Source organism: Melitaea cinxia, chromosome 4, assembly GCF_905220565.1.
Source record: "Melitaea cinxia chromosome 4, ilMelCinx1.1, whole genome shotgun sequence".
Classification (NCBI taxonomy): domain Eukaryota; kingdom Metazoa; phylum Arthropoda; class Insecta; order Lepidoptera; family Nymphalidae; genus Melitaea; species Melitaea cinxia.
Genome location: NC_059397.1, coordinates 15206148 through 15232321, shown reverse-complemented (window position 1 = coordinate 15232321; position 26174 = coordinate 15206148). Strand labels below are relative to the sequence as shown.

At 31.0% G+C, this 26174-nt stretch overlaps 1 protein-coding gene across 1 annotated transcript; it reads left to right on the top strand.

Annotated features, from left to right (window-relative positions):
* The first annotated feature begins 6783 nt into the window (after nucleotides 1-6783).
* On the top strand, nucleotides 6784-16226 carry LOC123669954 (membrane-associated progesterone receptor component 1-like). Its single transcript, XM_045603464.1, has 3 exons — nucleotides 6784-7183; nucleotides 10280-10429; nucleotides 16112-16226. Exons 1-3 carry the CDS (start codon nucleotides 6892-6894, stop codon nucleotides 16216-16218), a joined length of 549 nt encoding a protein of 182 aa, XP_045459420.1. The 5' UTR covers nucleotides 6784-6891; the 3' UTR covers nucleotides 16219-16226.
* Nucleotides 16227-26174: the final 9948 nt, after the last annotated feature.

Below are 26174 nucleotides of genomic sequence, written 5' to 3'. Positions count from 1 at the left end.
TTCAAGGCAGGTTACGTCACTGTTTCATAAGATTTCACTCCCTATATTTTTTCATGCCATATCATTTCTTAAAGAATAAACTCTAAAAAAATGCTGTCGAAAATGGAAACAGTTTCTTATTAAACCACTAGCTAGGCGAGTGCATTAAAACATTACTGATCCAAAACTTGGTCTAACTTCTGTACTGGCACAGACTACGGACAGTACAGTAAACCCACCAAATATCTGTAGATCTTACGACCTTAGCATAAAGGTTAAAATGTAATCGAAACGTGCAACACTTATCGTACACTATATCGATTGAGATACGGATTAAATCCAAGCCATATTCGCTTTAGAGATAAAGAAAATAATAAAGGTATTGATAGAAAATTCAAATATTCGTTTTTTGATAATTGTGATTGCTCGCAAACGAAAAAACCCGACTTCAATTACATCGACAAGTAATACAAAGTAAGTAGACGAAAAAATTAATAAACGCACTAGTCGTCACTACGATTTTCGAAACAAAAAAAAGAATTATTAAAATCATTTCATAAAGGACGTATCAGTTCATATACGGTATACACCAGAAAAAATAAATATTATATAATAACACATGATGAAATCTTATTAAAATTAATAATTAAATAATTATTATGTTTCTATGTATAACTATACAACCCGTATTGGAGCGGCGTGGTGGATTAAGCCGACCGATGGCGGGATAACCAGCTGGCTTTGAAATACACAGGCCGAAGACGGGCAGCAACCTCTTCGGACTATGGGCAACACACATGAATTCACGCATTTTTGGCGTGAACTTGTGGAGGCCTATGTCTGGCAGTGGACTGTATAGGCTGTAATGATAATGATGATGACAAGTATAAGTTTTAGAATAGTACACTCACTTTTTATTTACTACCTCGTAATTAAAAACTATACTTTTATATATATTTTTAGTCGGTTTTACATATTCAATTTAGCGATACTATAGTTTGATTCGTATAACCCGGCGCGAGTTAGCGCTCAGTCTAACCATCTATATTTTGATACGATTTAGAATTCATATTATTTAAATTTAATCCAGGTTTCAGGAGTACAGAGCGGAATATTTTAAAGTGATGTTGAACTTTAGCGGCGCTGAAAATGTTTTATTCCTGAAATAGATTGCTATGCAATATTCATACTCGACACTGAATGAGGATTTGTTTTTGTATATACATAGAACAATTTGCTTAAAAAGCAATATTGACCTAATAATTTAGTATTCTTGTTCAGTTAATATTGTTTCTACATTCGACCTTATCTAAACATGACATTCAAGGATCAATGTTTTTACAATTTCAATAGCATTTAATCTCTTTAAGGCAATATTTGTATAAATTTAATCAAAATCAAAAACAACTTTATTCAAATAGGCCCCCAGGAGTACTTTCGAATCGACGTTTTACAAATTAAAATTTAAAATTGATTATTACTTTTGAAAAAGTAATGCTACCACCGATTTGAAATGTAGATTTTGCAGAGAAACTAAAAATAATATTATATGAACTGTGTTTTAGTACAAAATTAGTAATATATTGCATAAAATACAGCGTCACTAAGTCCACACAACTTTATCAACTATGTAATCTTTAATCTATTATTATTTTTTAATATAAACTTTAAATTTATGTTGAGACAATTTCAAAATTGTTTGTGGGATTTTATTATACATGCGAATACCATAACCCAGAAAGGAGACAGGAACAGGATACGGGAATAATTTTATCATGCTGTATACTCGGGGTATTGGTCTTGTATGTCTCATATGAACACTATGTTAACAAACTATCCACTCCATACTGTTATAATCACATCCTCTAACATCCTCTAAAATCCTATCTAAAATCCACCATCATCTAAAAATGTGTGTGACTTTTAACGAATTTCAAATTTACACGTGTCATTTAGACATGGCAACTAGCAAGTAACACGTGAAAAGTGAACAAAATAATACTCAGTTTAATGTCATGATTTCTGTGTCGCGTATACGTTATACTTATAAATGACCTATTGTTGGTGTTAAGCTAAGTTACGTTTAAAGTAAGAGCTAGCGTGCGTTTTCGGAGATCTTATCGATGAAACTCATTATATCATTGGAAATAGATTTGTTTAGGAAGCAAAAATGCTAAATATTGAAAAAGAAGAAAACTAATAAAATTACAATAATTACTTTACGACTGCAATATTAACAAACACTAATGACCTATACATTTGAGCGTCGTCTAGTAAAAAAGGTTTAGGATTTGGTTGTTTTTTTTTTTTTCGAAATGTGTGTTTTTGTTGGCCCTAGCAGTCTTCACAACAGCGCCGGTCGGGGGTTCACGTTACAAAGACCCAGCCGTGATAATGGAATCGCTTAGTAGGACTGGGAACCAAAGTCCGTCCGAATCTTCTATTGTAAGATCGTACCTCGGTTTAGGATGACGACGAGAGCCTACAGAACGTAGAAACAATATAGTTGCCTCTGTCAGTGGAGAAGGTCTAGTTGTCCATTATTGTCAAGTTTGTTTAAGATTAAAAAAAAAAGCGTAAAGCATCTCTATCTGGTCTACATATTTCCTGGATTCCAAATATGTAGTTATTCGCTTTTACACTTTAGTTTTTTTTTATGTCACTAGGTCGGCAAACAAGCGTACGGCTCACCTGATGGTAAGCGATTACCGTAGCTTATAGACACCTGCCACACCAAAAGCATCGCAAGCGCGTTGCCGACCCAATCCCATATCCCCCAGGAGCTCTGGTCACCTTACTCACCAACAGGAACACAATACTGCTTGAAAACAGTATTATTTTGCTGTGATCTTCTGTAAGGTCGAGGTACTACCCCAGTCGGGCTGCTCCATATTTTGAGCAGGAAATTCCTGCTGTGCCCTACCTCAGTTGAAAGGTTAGTGTCGAGTGTTGGTGTCCATGCGAACATTGGTCAGAAGTGTGGCTCGTCGACCGGCAAAAAAGGTTGCACGCATCTGCTCTACAGCTTTTGTACCCTTACGTGACTAATAGTGAAGCCATAGCCATATACATCAGTTAGAAAAAAAAAACCAAATTCATCTTAATGATCTTAAAACTTTGTAAGACAGTAAAAACGAAATAATTATTTACGAAAAAAAAATTTTTGAAAACTATTTAATTGAAAATATTTTTAAGTTAATTTTCAGAACATCACTTCTACAATAATGTAATAACTAATGTATTTGTTAAATATTCGATACCAAAAAGAAATTGCAACGTAATATATTACCGCCGAAGGATTTTAATTTTGCTAATAGCAAGCCTAAAAGCGTCGAGGTTTAGCTAAAGTTTAGAGATAGGGCTATTGAAATACCGTGTCCAAATTCGGATTTAGTATAGCACTGGATGATCAATAGTTTGAATTTTTTTATGAAAAGAAGTTGGAACTTACTTTACTGAGTACGCAGCCAAGTTTTTTACTTTAATATAATTAAGATTAGCGTTACTGTGCTGTAGCAGATTGTTAACGTTTTACAACTGAAAATTAATATATCTTGTGTGGGAGAGGATTGGAATTTTACCATCCATATTGCTTCATTGTGATATGTGTGATCACATGTTTCAGATATAAGTCCAAATATTTAATCCAAATATATATTAAGAATGAAGATGAATTTAAGCGCGACGATATCTGGTTCCATTATTCTATCCAGTTGTTGGATTCTGCGATTAGCGACTTAAAATAAAGAAAATCCTTGATGTTATGTAATAAGTAGTTTAATAAATTTGTAATTTAACAGTCTGCAGAAGTCTTAATTCTAGACCAAAAGTGTTAAGAACCAAGTAGATGTTACGCCTGACATTGCTCCTTAGTATTTTAATAAAAATAAAAAATAAAACAAAATTAATTCAGTTTAAGAAATTAAATATCTTAATCGTAGAACGAAACTTCCAGCAAACTACCATCAAGAAGCGAAATTCTCCTCTTACGCCAATTACGTACTTTAGGAGATAAAGACAGTAAATACAATGAAAATACTCTCTCACTAATAATACATTGGACGTATTTGCCTTCAAATTAACGGGCAATTACCAACGATTTTAAAATGGCATCAAAGAACGAAACAACCTTTTTCAATTCCGTAATTTAATACTTTTATGTACTGTTTTTTTTTTATTGCCTTTTTTAAGTCTAAAATATTTTGTATTTAACAATTTCTTTATTGTTTGATAATGAAGGGTATACTTAGAAAGAAAATCTCCCTCCACGTTAATATGCTTCTAAATATAGTATATTAACGTGTCTCACAATATTCCTCGATATAATACAATTCTAAGTAACACTAACAAACATTGTAGAAATATATGTATGACATACGCATATTTTATGTAGTACATAATTTCCGACACCCCAAAGTTATTATGTCATTATGGGGCACGTATCTGTAACACAACTGTTTTGGGTGTATGTATTGTTTGGGGTATTCTACAAATAGTAAAAGGTACATTTACCACTGTATAAATAAAACCTTTTAAATAAAAAATATTGGTCAAAAATTACGTCGTTTTACAAAACAGGGTGTTCGAGATTTCATTCAAGGTACGTACGTCAAAGTACGTGTAATTAATACACATTCTCAATCTGCATTTCGATTGGATAGTATGTGAAACATATATGATAGACTCGAAGGAATAATTTAATATTAAAACAATTATAAATAATACATACGTTTTCAATTATTTTCTGTTTAAGATAAAAAAAAATTGTCGTTACATAGGCTAATTTGAGTTAATTATAGTTAGAGTCTGAAATTATATCTTCTTTAATTTCGTCTAAAATATAGGCTAACTCGAGTTTATCCAGTGATACAATCTATGCTCATCGTGAAAACTTAAGTTTATAATATTTACAGTCGTGTTTTATCACTTCGCATTGTTCATCGGCCCATATCATATGCCCATCTACCTTGCAGAACGTTATAAATAATCCCTTCAATTAACATTGAAAACATTCACATTATTATTAAATAACATTACTACAGAAAATAGTCTACCCAAGAATCCAGACATTTATCAGCCAATTAGTCGGAAAATCATCAAAGTTATACAAAATATTTTCGTTGAAATTCATTAAAATTCGTTGTTTGAATCATATTTTAAAACATAATAATATTTTAAATAGAGAAGTAATTCAATGAGTACTCTCTTCAATTTCGTTCCTATTAATAAAAATGGGTCAAGCTCTCATCATGTTTAAATGGTTTGTTATTAAAAGAAGCGTCTTATTTGACTTATTCAACTACACAGAAAAATGAAAATATTGTTACAAAGTAGTTATTTTAATAAGCTACTTATTCTTTGGTGCTTATGTTATATTTTTAAGTTTGACTTCATACGAATGGGATTAATACTATTTTATGTGAAACGACAAAGGGTATATTAACATGGACGTGAACTCTTTTAATGGAAAAATCTAGTCGGCTCATTCATATTCGATGCTCTCATCCTAATGTGTTACACCTGGGTGACCTGGGTTACGAAGAATTATTGAAATTGTATTCGACTTCATCTATAGAGAAGCACTACTAATCTTCAAGGTATGAAACACCAGTGAAACACACTTTTGTACGTTAGAAAAATATATACCAAGTGTGTGTGTATGCAATTCATACACGGGAGAAGCGAAACTTCTGAAAAGTAGCCTACTAGATCTATTCGATTTCGATCGATAGTCGATTTTTTTCTCAGTGAAAAATAAATTAATTAAATAATTGTGTTTGCTCGCAAACGAAAAAATACCGACTTCAATTACATCGACAAGTAATAAAAAATAATAATAATTTATTTAGAGAAACTTACATAATATGAAACCAACAAAGTAATAAGTGCAACGTAAGTAGACGACAAAAATTATCAAACGCACTGGTCGTCACTACGATTTTCGAGGGGTTCCCTCGATTTCTCTGGGATCCTATCATCAGATCCTAGTTTTCTGGTACCACACTTAGGATATCTCCATTCCAACAAAAAAAGAAATATCAAAATCGGTTCATAACCGACGAAGTTATCCTTGAACATACATAAAAAATATATATGGTCGAATTGAGTGACGTCCTCCTTTTTTGAAGTCGGTAAAAAAACAAATACTGTGTAATGTATATTTCATTCTTTCCATTCCATTTCATTCTCTCGCTGAGTTAATCTTTTACGTTTATTTATTTCTCTTTATCGTGACGCACTAATTACATAATACTATCATCATATGGGGATTGTCTACGTTGCATTTCATTCAATTTATATTTACCGAATAAAAGTGTCAATGCAGCAACAGCGTAATGTTCCCATGGATTTAGTTTTAAGTATTATTTTTTTTTAAGCGTTCATTCCATATTCCCACATCGAAGTGGAATCATCGTTTATAGGATTAAGTTGTTTTAATTAAAATAGTAATAAAGTACTTTAAAAGTAATTTCGGTTTTTTTTTCGATACTATGTCGAAACGTAACTCACTTTCGTTTCATCGTGTTTTGAAACACATCGATTCTAAAAAAGTAACACATTAAAATTTTTAACAGTATTTTTTTTTTTTTTGACAAAAATAAAATAAAATCGATTTAACGAAAACGATTGAACATGATACAAAAAAAACATACGTCAGTAATATATCATTCATGCGAATGATCTCTGCGACCTTAGTAACGAACGATATTCACATTACAATTCACAAAACTTCATATATCTCGCCGTCATGTTGGTAACATTCAAAACATTTAACGCGCTGTTGATATCGTTCTCTCATCGATAAACAACTGGAACGGTATACGTTGACCTTGTGTTACGCACTCAATAGTTGATAAATAGTCAGTCCATTTGAACAGCTCGTGCGATAAAGACGTGTATATTTGTATAAACATGGCGGAAAACGAAGCTCCAGTCTCACTGTGGGATGAAATGCAGAGTCCTGTAAATGTGACGTTGTTGGTTATCATAGCATACCTTCTTTATAAGATAATAAAGTCGCACATGGAACCAGAGGACGATACCCCATTACCTCCTTCCCCACCGCCGTTGTTACGACTGAGAAAGGATATGACTGTTGCCGAATTAAATCAATACGATGGTACAAAAGGAGAAGGAAGAGTATTACTGGCCGTTAATGGTATTATTTTCGACGTGACCAAAGGAAAGAGATTTTACGGACCCGGTAAGTTGACAGTTTATTTTTACTATACCTACATTTTAAACATAAATAAATTTTACGGTTGTACATTTTATTTCGCTTTTATTATATCTTTAATAATATGTACTTTAACATTTTTAATACATCATTTACATGATAATTAAAACCATAGATTAGTTTTTATTTCACATGCTTAAGGTAGTATTACGAATGTATTTAAACTGTACATTGTATTTTGTTTCTAAACGTGATGAGAATAAAGGTCGTTTTTGCTACTATTAAAACCGGCAACTGAGGTCGCGGCAGCACACCTTGAATTTTAACACTGTTTGTTGGTAACTAAATGACCAACACCGCACCAAAGCAAAATATAATATCAGTTAATATTTGCAAAAAAATCTAAAGTTATAAAGAAAACAAACAAGGCAAGTTATTTATAGCTTATCAAAATTGTCAAACAATAGTTCTACTTATACTTTACAATCAATCCACTTAAAATTGCAAAGAATATGATTTCATTTGTTATTCAATCTATAAAGAGATTAAATCCTCAACTATATTCCAATAAAACTATATTAAAACTTAACAAAGCAAAAGATATTATGATATTATTAATTAATTCTTTTGATACGAGTAATATGAAAACTACTACAATTGAGGGTATAATTTAAATAAATTGATAAATGTTGGCTATGTCGTAATTTAAGTTGCTTTAAATGTTAAGTTACTAATTAATTTGTAGTTATTAAAAGTACATATAAGCATTGAACTATTATTACTAGCGTATAATAGTAACTCAATGCATATAAGTAATTTATTTGACAATCGATTAATACAGTCAAGTACGAAAGTATACGCTTTCACATTTTCAAAAATCATCGTACTTGTCAATTAATTTAATTAAAACCAATTTAGCTTTATAAGATATCATTTTAAAAATTTAGCTAAATGTGAAACTTGAATTTTAAATTCGAATATATGATGCAATACAATAAAACAATCACGCTTAAGAAGATCAATGGAGGAACTCTCCTAAGAAATAGATATCGTAGATACACACGATAAGTTATTTGATAAAAACATACATATATGTAACTATAAGTCAAATGATACGAGTATGTATGTAAAAAAATCGTACGATTTGCAAGACATGATGACTAAAACAATTGCAACGACTTCAGCCTTGACACTCATTTTTTTACCCATACTTGGACTTTAATCTGGTGTTACGTCTTGGGTCATGAGTATTTACTTCATATTTATGTTAATTATATTTTAATTCATGTTAAGGTTTTAAATATATTTAACTTTATTGATATTAGATTATTGAAGACAAGATGTAAAGGTTCTTATTTCTACGCATATAATTTTTTTACATGTAAATTCGTTTAACGAATAAATAAGCAGGTAACAGGGAGCAGGGTTTTGGGTCGAATTACAAAAAAAAACGAGCCAGATGCAACATTCGCTCGCACTTGAAGGGCGAACACTTCTATTACCCACATCTACTAATTCTACCCACACTTATAAAATCGTTTCAATAAAGCGCCAAAAAATATGTGCTTAAATGGAAATTTATGTTTGTTCGCATAGTACACAAAATTCTTTGAAAATTTAAGTTTCTACCTGCTTTAGAATAAATAATAAAACTGACAGCTGAGGGTTAGATAGATGGACGGAATGTAACGGATTCACATAAATTGTGGGTTCCGTTGAGACCTTTTGGATATGACCATAATAGCACCTTTAGGGTGACATGATGCAGTTGGGGTGGTTTTGTATTATTATATACTTGCTTAACCTTTTTTTATAAAACCAACGAAATATTTTCAAACTCGCACCAGAACATTTTTTGTTCTGTCTGATGAAAAAATATATTATGAATCTATATTACGTTATTCTTATGACGAAATATTCGATCACACAATGACACGAACTTAATAAAGATTATTTTTAATAATCTTTATTTGCATTTTCTGCTTTTGTATTCCATGAAATAAATAATTCATTTAAAATTTTATCGTAAATTTTCTTTGATGAAATTTATTAATTTCAGTGTATTTTTAATCTTAATTTTAAATCCATGTAGAAGATATCAATTATTGTTGTACATATTTTATTTATTAAACTAAATTGACTGCTTATTAGATTAAATTAATCATTTTACCGAATGCATGTCATTCGTGTTTCGATATAGGTATTAATAAAAATTGTAGGCTTCTTAGCACAAAATTTGATGATTTCTAAAATTATATTTCATACATAACACGTATCAAAGTATAGTTTGTAATTTTATTAAATGTGTGTAGATAAAAAGAGTGATTATTTTAAAGTTCATTATCAGCTTTGAATACATTACGATTAAATTATAAATTCTTATTAACCATAAAGTTTAATTGTATAAAATAACAACGACCCTAGTAAAATAAGTTAGTAAAATTAATTAATTATTATTCAAATTATAAATTTCTTGAAATGTAATTAAAACTTTCCTAAACTAATTTTAAATTCCAAGTTTCTTGTTACATGTAGTCCAATACCGAACATTGTGAACTATGCTTGAATATTGGGCTCACACAAAATGTGCAGCCAAACCACAATCAAGCTGACCTAATCATGATTTAGAAGCCATTATGTTATTGCGGTGGGCAGCACGAGTGATTATTAACCGAGTTTCAGACATGGCACTGTTGCTAGTGGAATATCGTTTTACATTTTCATACATTTAATACCCGCTTTCCGTTTGTATACCATGTTACGTGTTTGGAGTTAAAAATATATGTACTTAAACACATTTGTATTTGTATGAGTGTGGGTATTTGAACTTTTTTTTCATTTTACAAATAGTTTTATTTGTATATTTTTAAAACTACCGCCAAATTCATTTTTTGTTTTTTTTTTAAACTAATATTTAATGTAGAAATAATTTAATTAACAGAATAACTTTTAACCCTTTTTAGTTTAAGTAATTGTCATTCAAGTTTAAAAAAATAAAAATTTGAAAATGCTGTTTCGATCTCATAAAATCGTATAAACATTTTCAACCAATTTTTGACACGTCTTTAAGAACAAAAGGGCGTTTTAAAATGAAAATTAATTTACTTAATTGCATATTTATAGGAGGCCCATATGCGGCGTTTGCTGGCAAAGATGCGACTCGAGGTCTAGCGACAGGCCAGGTTGCCGCATCCGACAAGGAATACGATGATGTCAGTGACCTTACCCCTGAGGAGGTTGCGTCAGCCAAAGAATGGGAAGAACAATTCAAAGGTACCTAAATTACATTCACAATGATAATACCGGTCTATGTGTAGAAGGAAAACCTAATTGAATTTTAAATTCAGTTGATAAAACAACTGACTTGTGTCTACAAAGGTTTCATAAATACTGTCTGTTGCTAGTCTGCTGTCAATAATAAAATTAATTTTTGAATACATTCTAATAAAGGAGGTAAAATAGGCCATATAATTGTTAATATTTGTGTGTATTATCAGAAAGATGTGGAGTACGTAATTGTACTTAATTTTAAAGATATAAAGGTTAAACTAGAAAATAAAATAGTCGAAGATCAATTTAGATTAATATTGATCATAATAATTGTATTTGCTCGCAAACGAAAAAAAAACCGACTCCAATTACATCGACAAGTAATACAACGTAGATCGACGAAAAAAAAGTCAAGTAACTACCTACGCGTTATCACAGATTACTCAAAAAGTAGTAATCAGATCTCGATAAAATTTAAATGTGACCACATGATAAACATCAGCTGTCGATTAAATTAAAAATTATCAAAATCGGTACACCCAGTAAAAAGTTATGCGGATTTTCGAGAGTTTCCCTCGATTTATCTGGGATCCCATCATCAAATCCTGGTTTCGTTATCATGGTACCACACCTGGGATATATCCTTCCCAACAAAAAATAATTATCAAAATCAGTTCATAAACGACGAAGTTATCTCCGAACATACATAAAAAATATATATACGGTGGAATTGAGTAAACTCCTCCTTTTTTGAAATCGGTTAAAAAACATACAAATTTCAATAGAAAAAATGGCTGGCCATTACCACCTACTTGAGATCCTATTAATAAAATAATTAAATCAAAAACCAAGCATAACATACTACTGATTGAAGACTCAGTTAGCACTTTCTGTTTAGAGAGGACTAATTAAAATATTGATGTAACGTAGGGTAGTTTCGAATAACTTTGTAACGTTAGGAAGTCTGATACCTCAGTCCTCACGTGACCATGTTTGCTGGTAAGTATCCGAAACGTCGGTCATTTAAAAAAACATAGTAAACCGCGATAAAATCCTAAAAAGTTTTTTTTTTTTTTTCATTATAATCTAATCACTAAATTTCGTTCACATGAATAAAATATATAAATAACTATGTTCTAATCTGTTTATACAGAAAAGTAAAGGTGGTAATTTAAAAAATGTCCGTTACGACTTATACCTGATGTAATAGCAGTAAATATGAATATCAATATAACAAAAAAATAGCAACTATATGGGCTAAAGTTAAAGTTCTCTGAAAGAGACAGTTGCTTTGGCAATGAGGCTGTCTCTTGTATATTTCTTTTGTAAATATTTTCACAATGTAGTTAGAAGTAGTTTGTGTGCAATAAGTACGATACATACTATAATACATATTTTACGGTATTGTACGCAGGTTAAGCTACGGTAGACGTCTAGTAAACAAATAAACAAACTCTTGTAGAATTTACTAATAATGTAACCTCTGTTTGTATGCGACATTCAAAAAGCGATGTGATAATTAAGCAGACGAACATTGCAGAAATTTTAAACGTCATTATCAAACTTAGGAATAAATGTTTTATTTAACATATTAACATGTATGTTTATTGTTTGCTACATTGATAAAGTTGTTGAAAAAACTCTTGATAATGAGACATTTAACCTCAACTAAAAATGTAATTCAGAACGTGTCATTTAGAACAATGTATTTTTAAGAATGGTATAATAGATCTCTAACTTTAAAGTTTGTTTTTAGTTTGGTTTGTCTACACTCTATCTTCTTAGCATACATGCACAGTTAGTGAAAAAAAATTGCCTACACGCTTAGCCTTCTGTCTAAGCGCGTATACACACTATGGATCTTAACATAGATTAAACTTCTTAGAATGTATTGCTGGAATGAATTTCGAAGAGAAAAGAACTGGAAGCCATGAACTTACATAATCGGTATCATGATTAATATGTTTTCAACATCTAATTGCACACTTGTACGTTGCTTACTATCTTTTTATTGACTATGTTAATTGTGACTGTTTTTTTTTTCTTTTAAAAACAATGTTCAGTTAAAAAAATTATTTATTCATAAATACAAAAAAAAACACATACTTAATTAACACTTATTTATAAGCCTGCCGCGAAAACTCACAAGAGTTTATCTGGACAAGCCACCGCGTCGCATACCATATTATCATATATTTATACCGTATGGTACCGTACGGTATGGTATTATAGCAATAACTAAGGTAATTACCAGTTTTGTGACTATTAAGCGCTTAAAGGTTTTAATAAATGTTCTTTTATTGATCTTCTATATTTGCGTTTGTCCAGGTATAACTTTAGCAGGTCTTCGGGAAGTTCATTATCGAATGCGGGTATAATGGTATTTTATATTCTAGCTCTGGGGTGGGGGGTAAATGGGGGGTGTACATGTCCTAATCACCACCATCTAGGACTGCATTAACTCGATTAAAAGACTGTGAATATTATTAAATGAAGTTTTTTATACGATGAATATAAGAACTCTAAAGCCATTAAATTATTTTTTTACAACCACTATTCCTTATATACTTTAAATAAAATAAAAGAATAACATATTGTATTATAAATCAAAGAAAGAAAAAACGGTACACTTGTTAAAGTGTTCAACCAAAATTATTACGAAAAAATATTGTAAACAATTAGATATTTTAATTTAATTATGATAAATAGTATTTGAATATAATATTAATTATAACTGAATTATATTGGAAAATCAATGATATCTATAAATCTAGCCTTTATGCCTTTAGTTTTTAATTCTTGTTATCAGAATTATAAAATACTTTAACAGTACTTCTACGTACTTCTTTCCATAAATAAAGTAATTGCACTGGTCATACTAATGCAATAATTGCATTCAATTATGTAAACAGTAAATTTATATTACCTACAGAATAATTTTGTATGTAGATAGTTTATATACCAGATAATATGAATACATTGCACAGAACACTGAAGAGTATAATAGAGTTTAGTTACAGGTGGCTACGAATTAGGTATTTTTAACAAGTAATTGTTATAAAACCGGTGTATAACTTTGTTATTTTTAATCGATTTCGAAAAAGGAGGAGGTTACTCAATTCGACTGTAATATATATATATATATATATATTATGTATGTTCGGGGATAACTTCGTCATTTATGAATCGATTTTGATATTTCTTTTTTTGTTGGAAAGGAGATATCCTAAGTGTGGTACCAGAAAACTAGGATCTGATGATAGAATCCCAGAGAAATCGAGGGAACCCCTCGAAAATCGTAGTGACGACCAGTGCGTTTGATAATTTTTGTCGTCTACTTATGTTGCAGTTATTACTTCGATGGTTTCATATTATGTAAGTTTCTCTAAATACATTATTATTATTTTTTATTACTTGTCGATGTAATTGAAGTCGGTATTTTTTCGTTTGCGAGCAAACACAATTATTTAATTTATTTATTTTTCACTGAGAAAAAATCGACTATCGATCGAAATCGAATCTATCTATGTAGTAGGCTACTTTTCAGAAGTTTCGCTTCTGCCGTGTATGAATTGCACACACACACACACTTCGTATATATTTTTCTAACGTACAAAAGTGTTTCACTGGTGTTTCATACCTTGAAGATTAGTAATGCTTCTCTATAGATGATAAAGTCGAATACAATTTCGATAATTCTTCGTAACCCAGGTCACCCAGGTGTAACACATTAGGATGAGAGCTACTTACGTTGCATTACTTGTCGATGTAATTGAAGTCGGTTTTTATCATCTGCCAGCAAATGCAATTATAAATTTCAATTGCCTTCTATTAACCGAAAAAACCGCGACAAAATGCGAAAAAGTCGTTACATTATAATGAGTAAAATTCGCGTAACATTAGAAAACAAAATTTAGTGATTTTTTATAACACGGATATAACTCTTTTACACAGATTACGTAGAAATAATTGAGTTTATAATCCTAATACTACGGTGAGCGCAATAGAAATAAGTTATCCTAAAATACAAGTAAAGCAATTAATTAATACTAATATATACAATATTAGGTTCCGAGCAATAGTAGATTCCGAGAAACTTTATACACTCTCCCGAAATACAAATTAAGTACATCAAAGAAAATTGAGCGATTCATCGTCGTTCAAACAATAGATACTTGATTGATTAAACCGTGGTCAACATAATAAGAGAATTTCCCTGAATCAAACTTAGCGGAAAAGTTTTAATTTCCTTTCAATCAAATTTACTGGAATCCATTGAATAAATAATCACATGAATAAATTATAATACATTTAGCGTGTATTCGAGATACTCAATGCAATTTATCTTTTGACTTTCGAAACAATACAATGTTTTCTAATCAAGAGTAACTTCTTAAGTTTGTTTCGGAAATTGAATTCGGAATTTTCAGTATATAATTTTCGAGTTTCCTAATTATCTTATTAACAAGTTCCTTCCGATACGAATGTTAATAAAGATGTATTTATTGTATTCGTAAATTCGTAATGAAACTTTGTTGTTTTCTTCTTGTGTTAAAAATAAAACTCTTAGAAAACGGATACGAAACTTAATATTTAATATCTTGTTGCATTTATTTCTTAAGTCTGTATTGATTACTGGATAAAACTTTGTCAATCAAAAAGAGGTATGTAATATAACATACTTGTACAATATTAGATATGTTATGTGCCTGTAAATGATCACATGTTTTGATTAACGAATAATTAAAAAATAATATAATCATAAGTACTGTGAAATTTTACTAGCATTATTCATGCTAGTAAAATTTCACATACTCTTCAAAGTTGAATTTGAACGGAACCAAGTATGTAGTATACATGTTGTACTGACATTCTGGTATATAAAGATTTTTACTCTTATATATACATAACATACGACATATGAAAACATATATTATCTAATATATAAAAAGCCAATGGCTTTAAATGATAAACATTAGCAGATACATTCAAAGGTGAATGACTGGTGTTATCTTTGACAAAATTAATTATATTATCTTCAGACCCAGCAGGTTAAAATTTGTTATCTAACATTTAAATAATATATTCGACTATAATATTAAACATAATAAAACTTGCACAGTGTAAAGCGGGTGAAATAGATTTCTATTTAAATTATATATTATAACATTGTATGACTCAAACATGAATATAACCTAAAAAAAACCGGATAAAATCCTGCATTGAGGGAACTAAAATAATACGTAATAGCCCACAATCGTCCAGGCGAAACAAACATCTATATAGGCAAACACAAACGTTGGACACATGCAGGAACAAAACTTAATGCTTAGAAAAACTTTAGAAAGAACGTTAGTTAGTAAACTGTTGTTCAAACGAGTCGTTGATTATATTATTATAAAAAAATATATAAAAAAATTAAATATCTTATAATATACACATATGGCCGTCTGTTCCTATGATAAGCAACTTAATGCTTACGTTACAGGTAACAGCCGACTCTTATATCTATTTTTTTTTGTCTATAAATATACATAGAAATTATACGTGCATAAATATATAAATACACATATTACACCCAGACTAAGGCGGGAATCGAACCCGAAATCCGCGGAACAGAAAGCACAAACTGCGCCAACGAGCTAGTCGATGTTAACTTGTTTTTTATGTTTTTTTTTTTTTCAGAAAAATACGACATCGTAGGAAAACTTCTGAAACCTGGCGAGACACCGACCGAATATGATGATGCAGGAGACACTGAAGACGAAAGTGAAACCAAAAAGGAGCTCTAGATTGTAAATAAAAGCAAATTTGTGATAATTTTTAGTATAAGATTTGTCGGGTTATATTATTTAATGTAATGTAATAAAATAGATTTTTGTAATGATTATTATTGATATCTTTTATTACTTACCCAAATCCCATCACAGCTAATTATCAAGGAAAAATATATCAGAAGAAAATTCTTATAGTATAACATATATTAAAGAAATGGATAAACATCTGAATCAAAACGTTATAATAATAATTAATATAAAAAATGTTTATTTTACACTTTATTAATAATAAAACTATAATTAATGAACAAGATGATTTTTTTTAATATCTTTATTAGGGACTTTTATACATATGTACATGACAGTCGCACTATACTTATCCTATACTAAAACTAACAATTTTAACATTTTTAAATAAACCAAATTATAATACTAAATTATTACTAGATCTTAATACTACTAAATACAAACTCTAGTATAAATTTGGCACATTGGGAAGTTGTTTCAGACAAGATTTGATTGAACAAACCGACTACAAATAAATTCAGGCCTAACTTGGACACTAAATTCCGTCTGCTGCGTTTGTAACGGACGCATTCCATCAAAACATGTTGAAAGTCTTCTACATTTACATAATTCGCATTTGGCTTGTCTATTTTTTTTATTAAATATGATTTAAACAATAATTAATATAATTTATTTAAAGGAATGGTTCCGCGCCTTAGTCTTAGTGCCGTTACAACAAGAGTCCGTCTCATATTCATCTTAGCAAACCATGGAATACGAGGAGGCGGACACTGGATCGTTTTATACCGAATATCTTTTTCAAGAGAGCGTTTGTCAAAATATTCTTTAAGCTTTTTATTAATTTTATGTTTATATTTTGGTAAAATTTCCGAAAAGGTTGGTTTTATGCAAACAATTGATCTATCAAAGACTGCTGCTCTTGCTAATCGGTCAGCCTCCTCAAAACAAGACGAGTTATTAACAAAATGGACATTTGTTAAAACATCTGTAGGATGTTCAATCAATATTAGTTAATATACTTCAAAATTAAAGAACAAAAATCGTATTGATCTTCATTAAAAAAAGATAAATTTGAACAGAAGAGGTGAAAATCGCACATTTAAAAATTTAAAAACAGAAACAATGTTTGCAATGCTGATAATTTGTAACCGAACGAAGGGATGGGCATTCGCTAACCGCCTGATGTCAAAAGCAAAGTTGCAGTCCCCAAGCTTAAGTAGTAAGCTTGGTACAACTGACTCGACAGTCACTTTTCGTTAAGCTCTATTATTTTGAGTTGGACAAATGTTTTAATATACAGAAATTATCTGGCAACTTGGCTCATATTTCATTTATTGTTTAGGTTTTAATAAATTCGTACAATTTATGTTATTCCTGCTAAAATTTTGTATCTACTAAAATGTATGAGGTTTTATATTTTCGGGTTCTTGATTTTATTGCATCAAAATTTTGAAATACATACATGAATACACGCATAGCTTCCGAAAGTTATTTGTTTAAATAAAATGTTAAAAAATCGATATATTGATGACAAAACTATAGCGGTACAAAATTCAGACCGTTAAGTTTAATATAAAAAGCTAATAAAAATTCAAAATAATAATGCATATAATATAAATACATAAATATAAAAAACTTTTGAATTTAATTATCTAAGCAGCTTGAAATACTGTTACTAAAATTATTGTCATCATTTTCACACTCAAACACACATACACACACACAGAAACATACATAAATAAACTCTTTTTTTTTGTCTTTTGTGTTTGATTTAGTATAATGTTAAGTTTTAATTTTATGAGTATGAATATGGAAGAGCGGGACATCCTAAAACACTTACTTGAAATGGTGTCCCAACAACGGTATCATGGTATGTAAACGTTTTTCTACATAAATTGTTTTTATTTATTTTTTTACTAGCTGACCTGGCGAACTTCGTATCACCTTATTTTTTTTCTGAAATATATTAATAACATAATATATCAAAATAAAATATAGTCTATCTTTTAAGTTGGATCAAACTGCACACGGTGTGCAAATTTGACTAAAATCGGTTAAGTAGTGTAGGAGTCCATTGAGGACAAACACGAGATTTATATATATTAAGATTTTTTTGTCATATACATGTCCTTCAACTAACGTCATTACTAAAACATTGAGTTATGTTAAAAGTGTAACAATAAATCTTATCATTATCGTATCCAGTAAAACTCTATTTTATTTTAGTATCAAAATATGTTCAACTTTTATTAGAACAAAGGAAGCGATGCTATGGGCAAAACTAGTTTATGAAATACGCCTACAAAGTAAACATCGTGCAATATCAATAACCTTCATTATTTTGATAACCTTTTTGTTTCATATATTGCTGATTAGACTTATGAAATGTTGATGTAAGCTATAAGTAAGGTATGCCTGCTAGGCTCAGTGGTGGGTCTTTCGAAGTTTCTTTAAGGTTCTTGAAAATATATACAATATAATTGTGTTTGCATATCAAAATCGGTACACCCAGTAAAAAGTTATGCGGATTTTCGAGAGTTTCCCTCGATTTCTCTGGGATACAAATTCTGGTTTCCTTATCATGGTACCAAACTAGGAATATCTCCTTTCCAACAAAAAAAGAATTATCAAAATCGGTACATCCAGTAAAGAGTTATGTGGTATAATACAACGTAGGTCGACGAAAAAAGCGTCAAGTAAAAACGCTTTATTAGATAGAACTCGAAAAGTTGTTGTTAGATCTCAAATAAATGTAAATGGGACCAAATGACACACACCACCTTTCGATTAAAAAAAATGTTGTCGAAATCGGTCCACCCGGTCAAAAGTTCTGATGTAACATACATAAAAAAATACAGTCGAATTGAGAACCTCCTCCTTTTTTGGAGTCGGTTAAAAAGAAAATAAAATGTTATTTAAAAAAAATAGTACATTAAGAAAAAAGCCACCAGCTGGTTATATTTGCGAGCCTCGGGCATCACAAATTTTCTGTTCAGGGCAGCTCAGATAAAAACAAGAAATGAAAGATTCATAAGAATTTTATTTTCTTATACGTAGTAACGTTTAACGTTAGGGTCAAAGTACAGTTAAATGTATCCATATTTAATTAAGTTTTTGTCTTTCTTCCGGCGACCGCTTTGTTGTAATGGTGCGTGTGCCGTGTCAGTGGCACCTAAAGGCCGACGGACGCGGGTTGGGTTCCCCCTCGAGAACCCAACCCACTCTTCGAGTTGCGCCTTCGCAACAACTCGGAACTTTTGTGTGTATAAATATTTATACTAATATTTATTGCCCATCTGGTTGTTAGTCCTTGTGGGACCCCCACCGTGCCTAGAAGAGCACGTTAAGCTGTCAGCCCCAGTTGTTATCATGTAAACACGATAGCGATCGTTATATCATAGTAGGGAATATATCCGCCAACCCGCATTGGAAAGCGTGGTGGATTAAATTCTGATCTTTCTCTTACATGGGGAAAGAGGGCTATGCCCAGCAATGGAATATTACAGGCTGAAGCGTTGCCTAAGGAAAGCTTAGGACATATAGATGTTAGTAATATTACAGTAAATATAATCTTAGCTGCATAATCCGATGTATAATAAGTACGTTGCAAAATGAGATTTAAAATATAGGGTCCTTGCTGTTAACAACCATCAAATTCAATAAAAATACATTACATACGCTTTACTTCCACAAATCTCTTTTAGCGCGTAGAGTACTCGAAAGTACTTCTATGAACAAATATAAAAATTCCAACCGATGCTCATGATGTGAGCTTTGTTTGAAAATACTTTTTTTCTCGATTTTATCGCTTATAATATTGGTTATCGAACATATATATATACATTGACAATATTCTGATTTATGTTAATTTTTTTACGATCTCGTTTCAGCAGTTCGCAATAAAAGAAACGTTTCCTTAACATACATAGTCGATTTCTAATAACAATCAGTTTCATTTCAAATACTATGCAGATTCTATACCAGCTTTACTGAAAAGCGAATATGTTATGTTATGAATGTTTGCCGAATATTTTCAATCGTAATTTAAGGCGGCGATAATATACGAGTACTATGCTCACTTATATTAAAATGAAAATTCAACTAAGTGGCCAAACCATCTCTCCAAATGAAACATTCTCCTGCTCCATATTCAACGCAAACTCAACACGTCTTCATATATCAAAAGTGACTATAAAAATACATATCATATATAGTCAATAAGCTGAAAAAATAATTTAAAAAACAACCGTGCCCAGATTCAATTAAATAAAATAGTTTGACTACCGAATTTTTACCGCTAGTAATTAAGGTATGTGGTGGGCAAACAATGCGCTTTGCTAATGAATGTAGCTTTGCTACATATTTTAGTGAAGTGGGTACGCCTAGACTGCGATAACAGCAAAGATGACAGCTCAGGATAACGTAGCGTTGAACATACGAGTTCACGAACTGCTTTGCCAGTGACTTGAGATTCTGTTTGCTTTTTGTATATATGTATATTTAATAATTTAATAATAATTAGCATAGATATTTTAGGAGTTTATTAGAATTCAGTTCTTAAGAATCGATTCCCCCGGTATAAAAAAATATGAGGAGTAAAATTTACTGCACGAATGATCTCGTTACGTTTTTGTTAACGCCATCTTCTTCGGAACTATCGGACGGATTACATCGGAACCTGATTGGGTTCGGATAGAATCGATAGATGGCGTTATTTGATTCGTTTATTTGCCATTTAATATGTTATTAATCTTTTTCTCAAACTAGTAAGACTTTTTTGTGCCTATTTAGACAGTCGATCTGAAGGAGTAAAATTCAGTCGGGCGTCGGAGCTGACACACACACTTTTTCTTTTATGTGTTTCATACAATATTTTATAACATTTTATTTTGTATTATATTAGTTTTTACAATTTATCTTTTAGTGTTTTTCTCTAAATAATTACATTATAAATTTACAAAAAACACTTAAAGCGAAAAAAATTATTGATCAAAGCTGAATTAACGTAAAATATTAATAGAGTCCATGTATTTCTCTAGATTCTCTAGCTCGCCTTCTACAAGCGCTAAGCAATTTCCTCGTGATTTCCCCTGTCCGGGACGCACGATAAAAGGACTAATCTTTGGAAGGAACTCTATTTTACGCTTCATTTCGTGATAGGGTTTTGTTTCGTCGCCTCTTTGGACGACCACTTGTTGTATTACAGAACATGAGTTCGCTAAAGCGTAATTAAACTTATAAATATTTTATACATAATTATTTTCAGACTGATAAATAATTATTTCAATTGTTTTTAGATATTGATATTGATTCGAAAGTAATAGTCTTAAGATGCAAAATTTTTCTAGTCTTGTGCATCATTAAGCATACCTGCTAATATTATAAATATGAAGGTAACTTTATTATATGTTTGTCTATTTCACTTTCACATCTTAAGCTATTGAACTGATTTTGACTGAAATTCGCTACAAAAATGGATAAAATAGATCTTAAGAAAGACATAAACTACCTTTATTTATAAAAAAAGGATTGAAACTTTGTATGGGAGTTCGTTATAAGAGTTAGTATTCAGATACATCTTTTTCTGGGAATGTAAAGAAATAATCTAAATATATTTGCTAAATTTTTATTGAAGGATAATATAATCAAAGCAAAATACATGTAGCAAAATATAAATTGGAATGAGTAAATGTAGAAAACACATTGTTGATATATAGAACTTACATATAACTAATATAAATAACCTACATATCAAAAATTTCATAAAAATATAAAATAAAATGAGGTTGGATATTTTCCTAATATAAAAACTCCATATATGTGTGTATAAGCCACACGATTATAAAATTTTGTATTTAGGTACTAGCTGCTGCCCGCGACGTCGTCTGCGTGAACGCTATACAGCACCAAAAATACCTGCGATTATACCTTTTAAAATAACATTCATTTACCCGTTTCTTCTTTACATTTCATATCTACAGAAAAATCTCATAGATGGCGCTGTTTTAAAATTGTCTTGTCTACTTATATTCATTTAATTATGTTTATCGGCTTAGTTACTTATATTGCGTGATTTTTATAGTGTGAAGCTAGCTTATGACATGGTTATTAACATAATAACAACATTAAAATATGCGTCGTTAGATTACACGTTGTTACAGAATGCGTTGAAGAAATAAAGGTTCACTGCTCGTTCCCCGTAGGTGATAGCGTGATAATATGTAGCCTATATGTTGACCCGACTTCTTAATAATATTTGTGCTAAATTTGAAGTAAATCCATGCAGTACTTTTTGAGTTTATCCCGGACATACATACAGACAAACAGACAAACAGACAAAAATTCTAAAAACTATAATTTGGCTTCGGTGTCGATTATACATCACACCCCAAGTATTCTTTAAAAAAAATATGCAATGTACAGTTTTGACTTTCCTACCATTTTATTATATGTATAGATTAAATAAGTACTTATTAAGTGTATTATTTGCAAAATAAGCACTTGTTCTGAAATATGAAAAGCTATATTAAGTAACTGACCGAACCTGACCTGAGTGAAGTCACGGACAAAAGCAAGGAGATGATAAAATAACGTATATAAAATTCATACTTTGTGTAATATTTATAAAATAAAATCCAAAAGGTATAAAATCTACAATTTAAAACATATCAAAAATTGTATCTAAAAGCGACTTAGATTCAAGAAAAGTAATCAGCTATCTTTAAACATTAGAGCACCCATAGATATAGATATAGATAGGCCGTGTTCGAGGAATTCATCTTTACAAATTTATATGAAATATTTGTGTTTAAATTAGAAATGCTTCCATGTTTTTATTTTGGGTTTTAAATTAAATTTAAATAAAGTTTTTCAATTACTATTAAACTATATCACTGTAAAAATATACATTAATATATGAGTGAATTACGATAAAGTTATTATCCTAAGTATAAATAATAATATTTTAAATTGAAAACAGAACTGTGTTAATTATTGTTTATTAATACCCAGCTGCAATAGAAGAAATCTCAGGGTATTGAGAAACTCCAGAAAATAACTGGTGAGCTAATATAAAATACTCAAAATATGGTAATAGAAATAATCTTAAAATTTCCAACGACCGATAGTTGGTAATAAGATATCCAGGAATTACTGGTATGTTAACGGCGTACCGAAAGCAAATACCGTTTGCTAAGGAAAGTTTAAGTCTGACAGGTGTTGTTTATCAGTTGTAGTTCTTCAATTGAAGTAAAACAGATCATATTAATTACTTATTTATAAGATAAACATTATCAGTAACGGGCGCAACAGACCTGCAGACAGTCGTGGAGATTAGCTGGCTTTTGCGGTGCAGGACACCGAAATGAGCTAACAAGTTGAAGATCACGATACTTCTCTAGATATGCAGTAAAACAAGGAGATAGAATAATTTAAGACAAAAAGTTTACGCTTCAGCCTATTATATCCCACTGCTGGGCATAGATCTTTTCCCCGTGTAGGAGAAGGATCAGAGCTTAATCGGCCACTCTGCTTCAATGCGGGTTGGCGGATATATTTCCGATAGATAGTAACGTTTGCTATTATGTACATGACAAAAATAAGGACCGACAGCTCAACGTGCTGTCCAAAGCACGATGGGGAGATCCACAAGGATTGCACCAACACCCAGTCCACAGCAAACATCTGTATGGCCAATGCAAATGTTTGTCATGTGCAGGGATCCAGCCCGCAACCGCCAGCGCAACAGACACAAACCAGTTCTGTGACTGTTGCGCCAACGCAGTATCCAAAAAGTAAAAAATAAAAAAGTATAACAATATTTAATCTAGATGTTTCCGAAATGTAAACGATTTCCATAGTGCCAGACGTCGCCTTTCATAAAAACGAGATAACGCGTGGACAACCCGCACATACATCACGGAACGTAGATAGGTAAGTATTTATTTACTGACAATATCCCCCGGGGGCAATTTGTCTGCGGATCTTTCGCGTATATCAGGAGTAACACATCGCAATGTTGTTTTTCTATTCTAGCGATATCAAAGCAATGTTTTTGGTCCTTTGCCGAAGTCACCAATCCGATTCTTGTGCAAATACCGATCTTATTGTAATGCAAAGTGTAGGAATAGGCGTGGTTCAATGTGTATATAAAAACTATTATAGATAAACCCTACAAATTGTAACGATAATAAGTTACAGCGGTTCAAATACAGGCTAGAATTGTTTGAGGATCAACTTAATTGTGTCGTCAACTAGGTCGCCTCTAAACATATTTAGTCAATCAATATAATTTTTTAGGGCCGTATTAATCGTATTAAATTTTAATTACTACTTGTGGTCGCCCAGTGGCCGAAACTTGACCATAATTAATTTAAATTATAAGTTTGAATATTAAACAAAAGAGTATCTGTGTATGTAATGTTTTTTTTATTGATTTAATATTTTATGCATAATTAAAAAAAATTAGCATTCTGCACTCCTTTTCTACATAAACTAAAAGGGGAATTTCATACTTCTCCGTCTATGCAGTTTTCGTAAAAGGGGGTACAAAGTTTTTGCTTCACGTATTAATATATAGAATCAATAATTTTCTTATAGTATGCTGTACCCGACTAGAAGAAAAGATCAGGCTCAACCAGATCATGTATCTGGACCAGATCAGAATAGAATGAGGCATGCCAGATCCGGCAAGCTCTATCAGGACCGGGTCTGGTCCAGACAAGGATAGCCTGATGTAAAATATAATCAAGTATGGTAAGACATACTGGATCAGGACCCGGTCCGGTCCAGATCAGGATAGCCTGAAAGAAATTACGCAAACTGAGCCTGAATCGCGCTATTAATGTTTTTAAGCGCACTTAGTATTATCAGGACAGTCTAGCAGGGTGTCCATTTCTACAAAGTGGAACAGTCGTAAGTAATAGGAAATAGTTAATTAGTAGCTAATTATTAGAAGTTAATAAATAAAATTTTTATTAATAATAATAATTAATTAATAACATAAAAATAAATAAAAATAATTAATATTTAAAGTAAAAACATAAATAAATAATACATTGGAAAAAATAAACGCAAATAAATATCATAATAATTATGTTACGTAACATATTTATAACATTAATTCGCTTTTTTTTTTGTTAAACAATTTTTTCAAGAATATACATTCGTGTTTTTCAAAAGGACCGGACCGAACCGGCTGATCAGGATGAGATGAGATTTCCTGATCGGGTCCAGATCAGGAAGGATCCTGGACCTGATCAGGATGAAATGAGATTTCCTGATCTGGACCCGATCAGGAAATCTCATCTCATCCTGATCAGGTCCAGACCAATCATCTGCGTTACATGCCTTATCTAGTCCTGATCAGGAATGCCTGGTCCGGTCCTTCTAAGGAAGACGAAAAAAATTCTACTCGGGTACCTATCATTGACAGTTCATTTAACAGGGTGGCAAAACGATTACTTGATGCACAAAAGCTATTTAAAATAGAAAATAATTAGAGAATTCAAATTATTTTAGTGGATAGAACATGATTTAATAATCGAAAAATGTTATTTGTACACAGAAATATATCTATCTTATAGAGATATTGTTTCATTGATGAAAAAACTATTTTATGGATTTAGAAATAGAAAACGAACCCTTCATTTGAAATCTGATGTTTAGTTACCTTAGTTTGATTTTTGGGTATTAAAAATATTAAAACAACTGTGTGTACATATGTATGCACGTAAGAAGTTATACTTTCAAGCTAACTTCACGTTGCTAACTTCTTCTTCGTTGAGTAGCTAACTTCAAAGTTTCGATTTTTTGTGACGGTGTGCGCGCGCATCGTAAAAATTTGCTCACATTATTTTTCCCTTACGCGCTAACAGAACTATAACTTTAAAAATGTTACGGGCGGAAAAGTAAAATCATACCGTTTACAGCTACTAAATCTAAGC

Coding starts and splice junctions, on each gene's coding strand:
- LOC123669954 (XM_045603464.1), top strand. CDS start 6,892: ATGGCGGAAAACGAAGCTCCAGTCTCACTGTGGGATGAAATGCAGAGT. Junction 7,184..10,279: donor AAAGAGATTTTACGGACCCG/GTAAGTTGACAG, acceptor GCATATTTATAG/GAGGCCCATATGCGGCGTTT. Junction 10,430..16,111: donor ATGGGAAGAACAATTCAAAG/GTACCTAAATTA, acceptor TTTTTTTTTCAG/AAAAATACGACATCGTAGGA.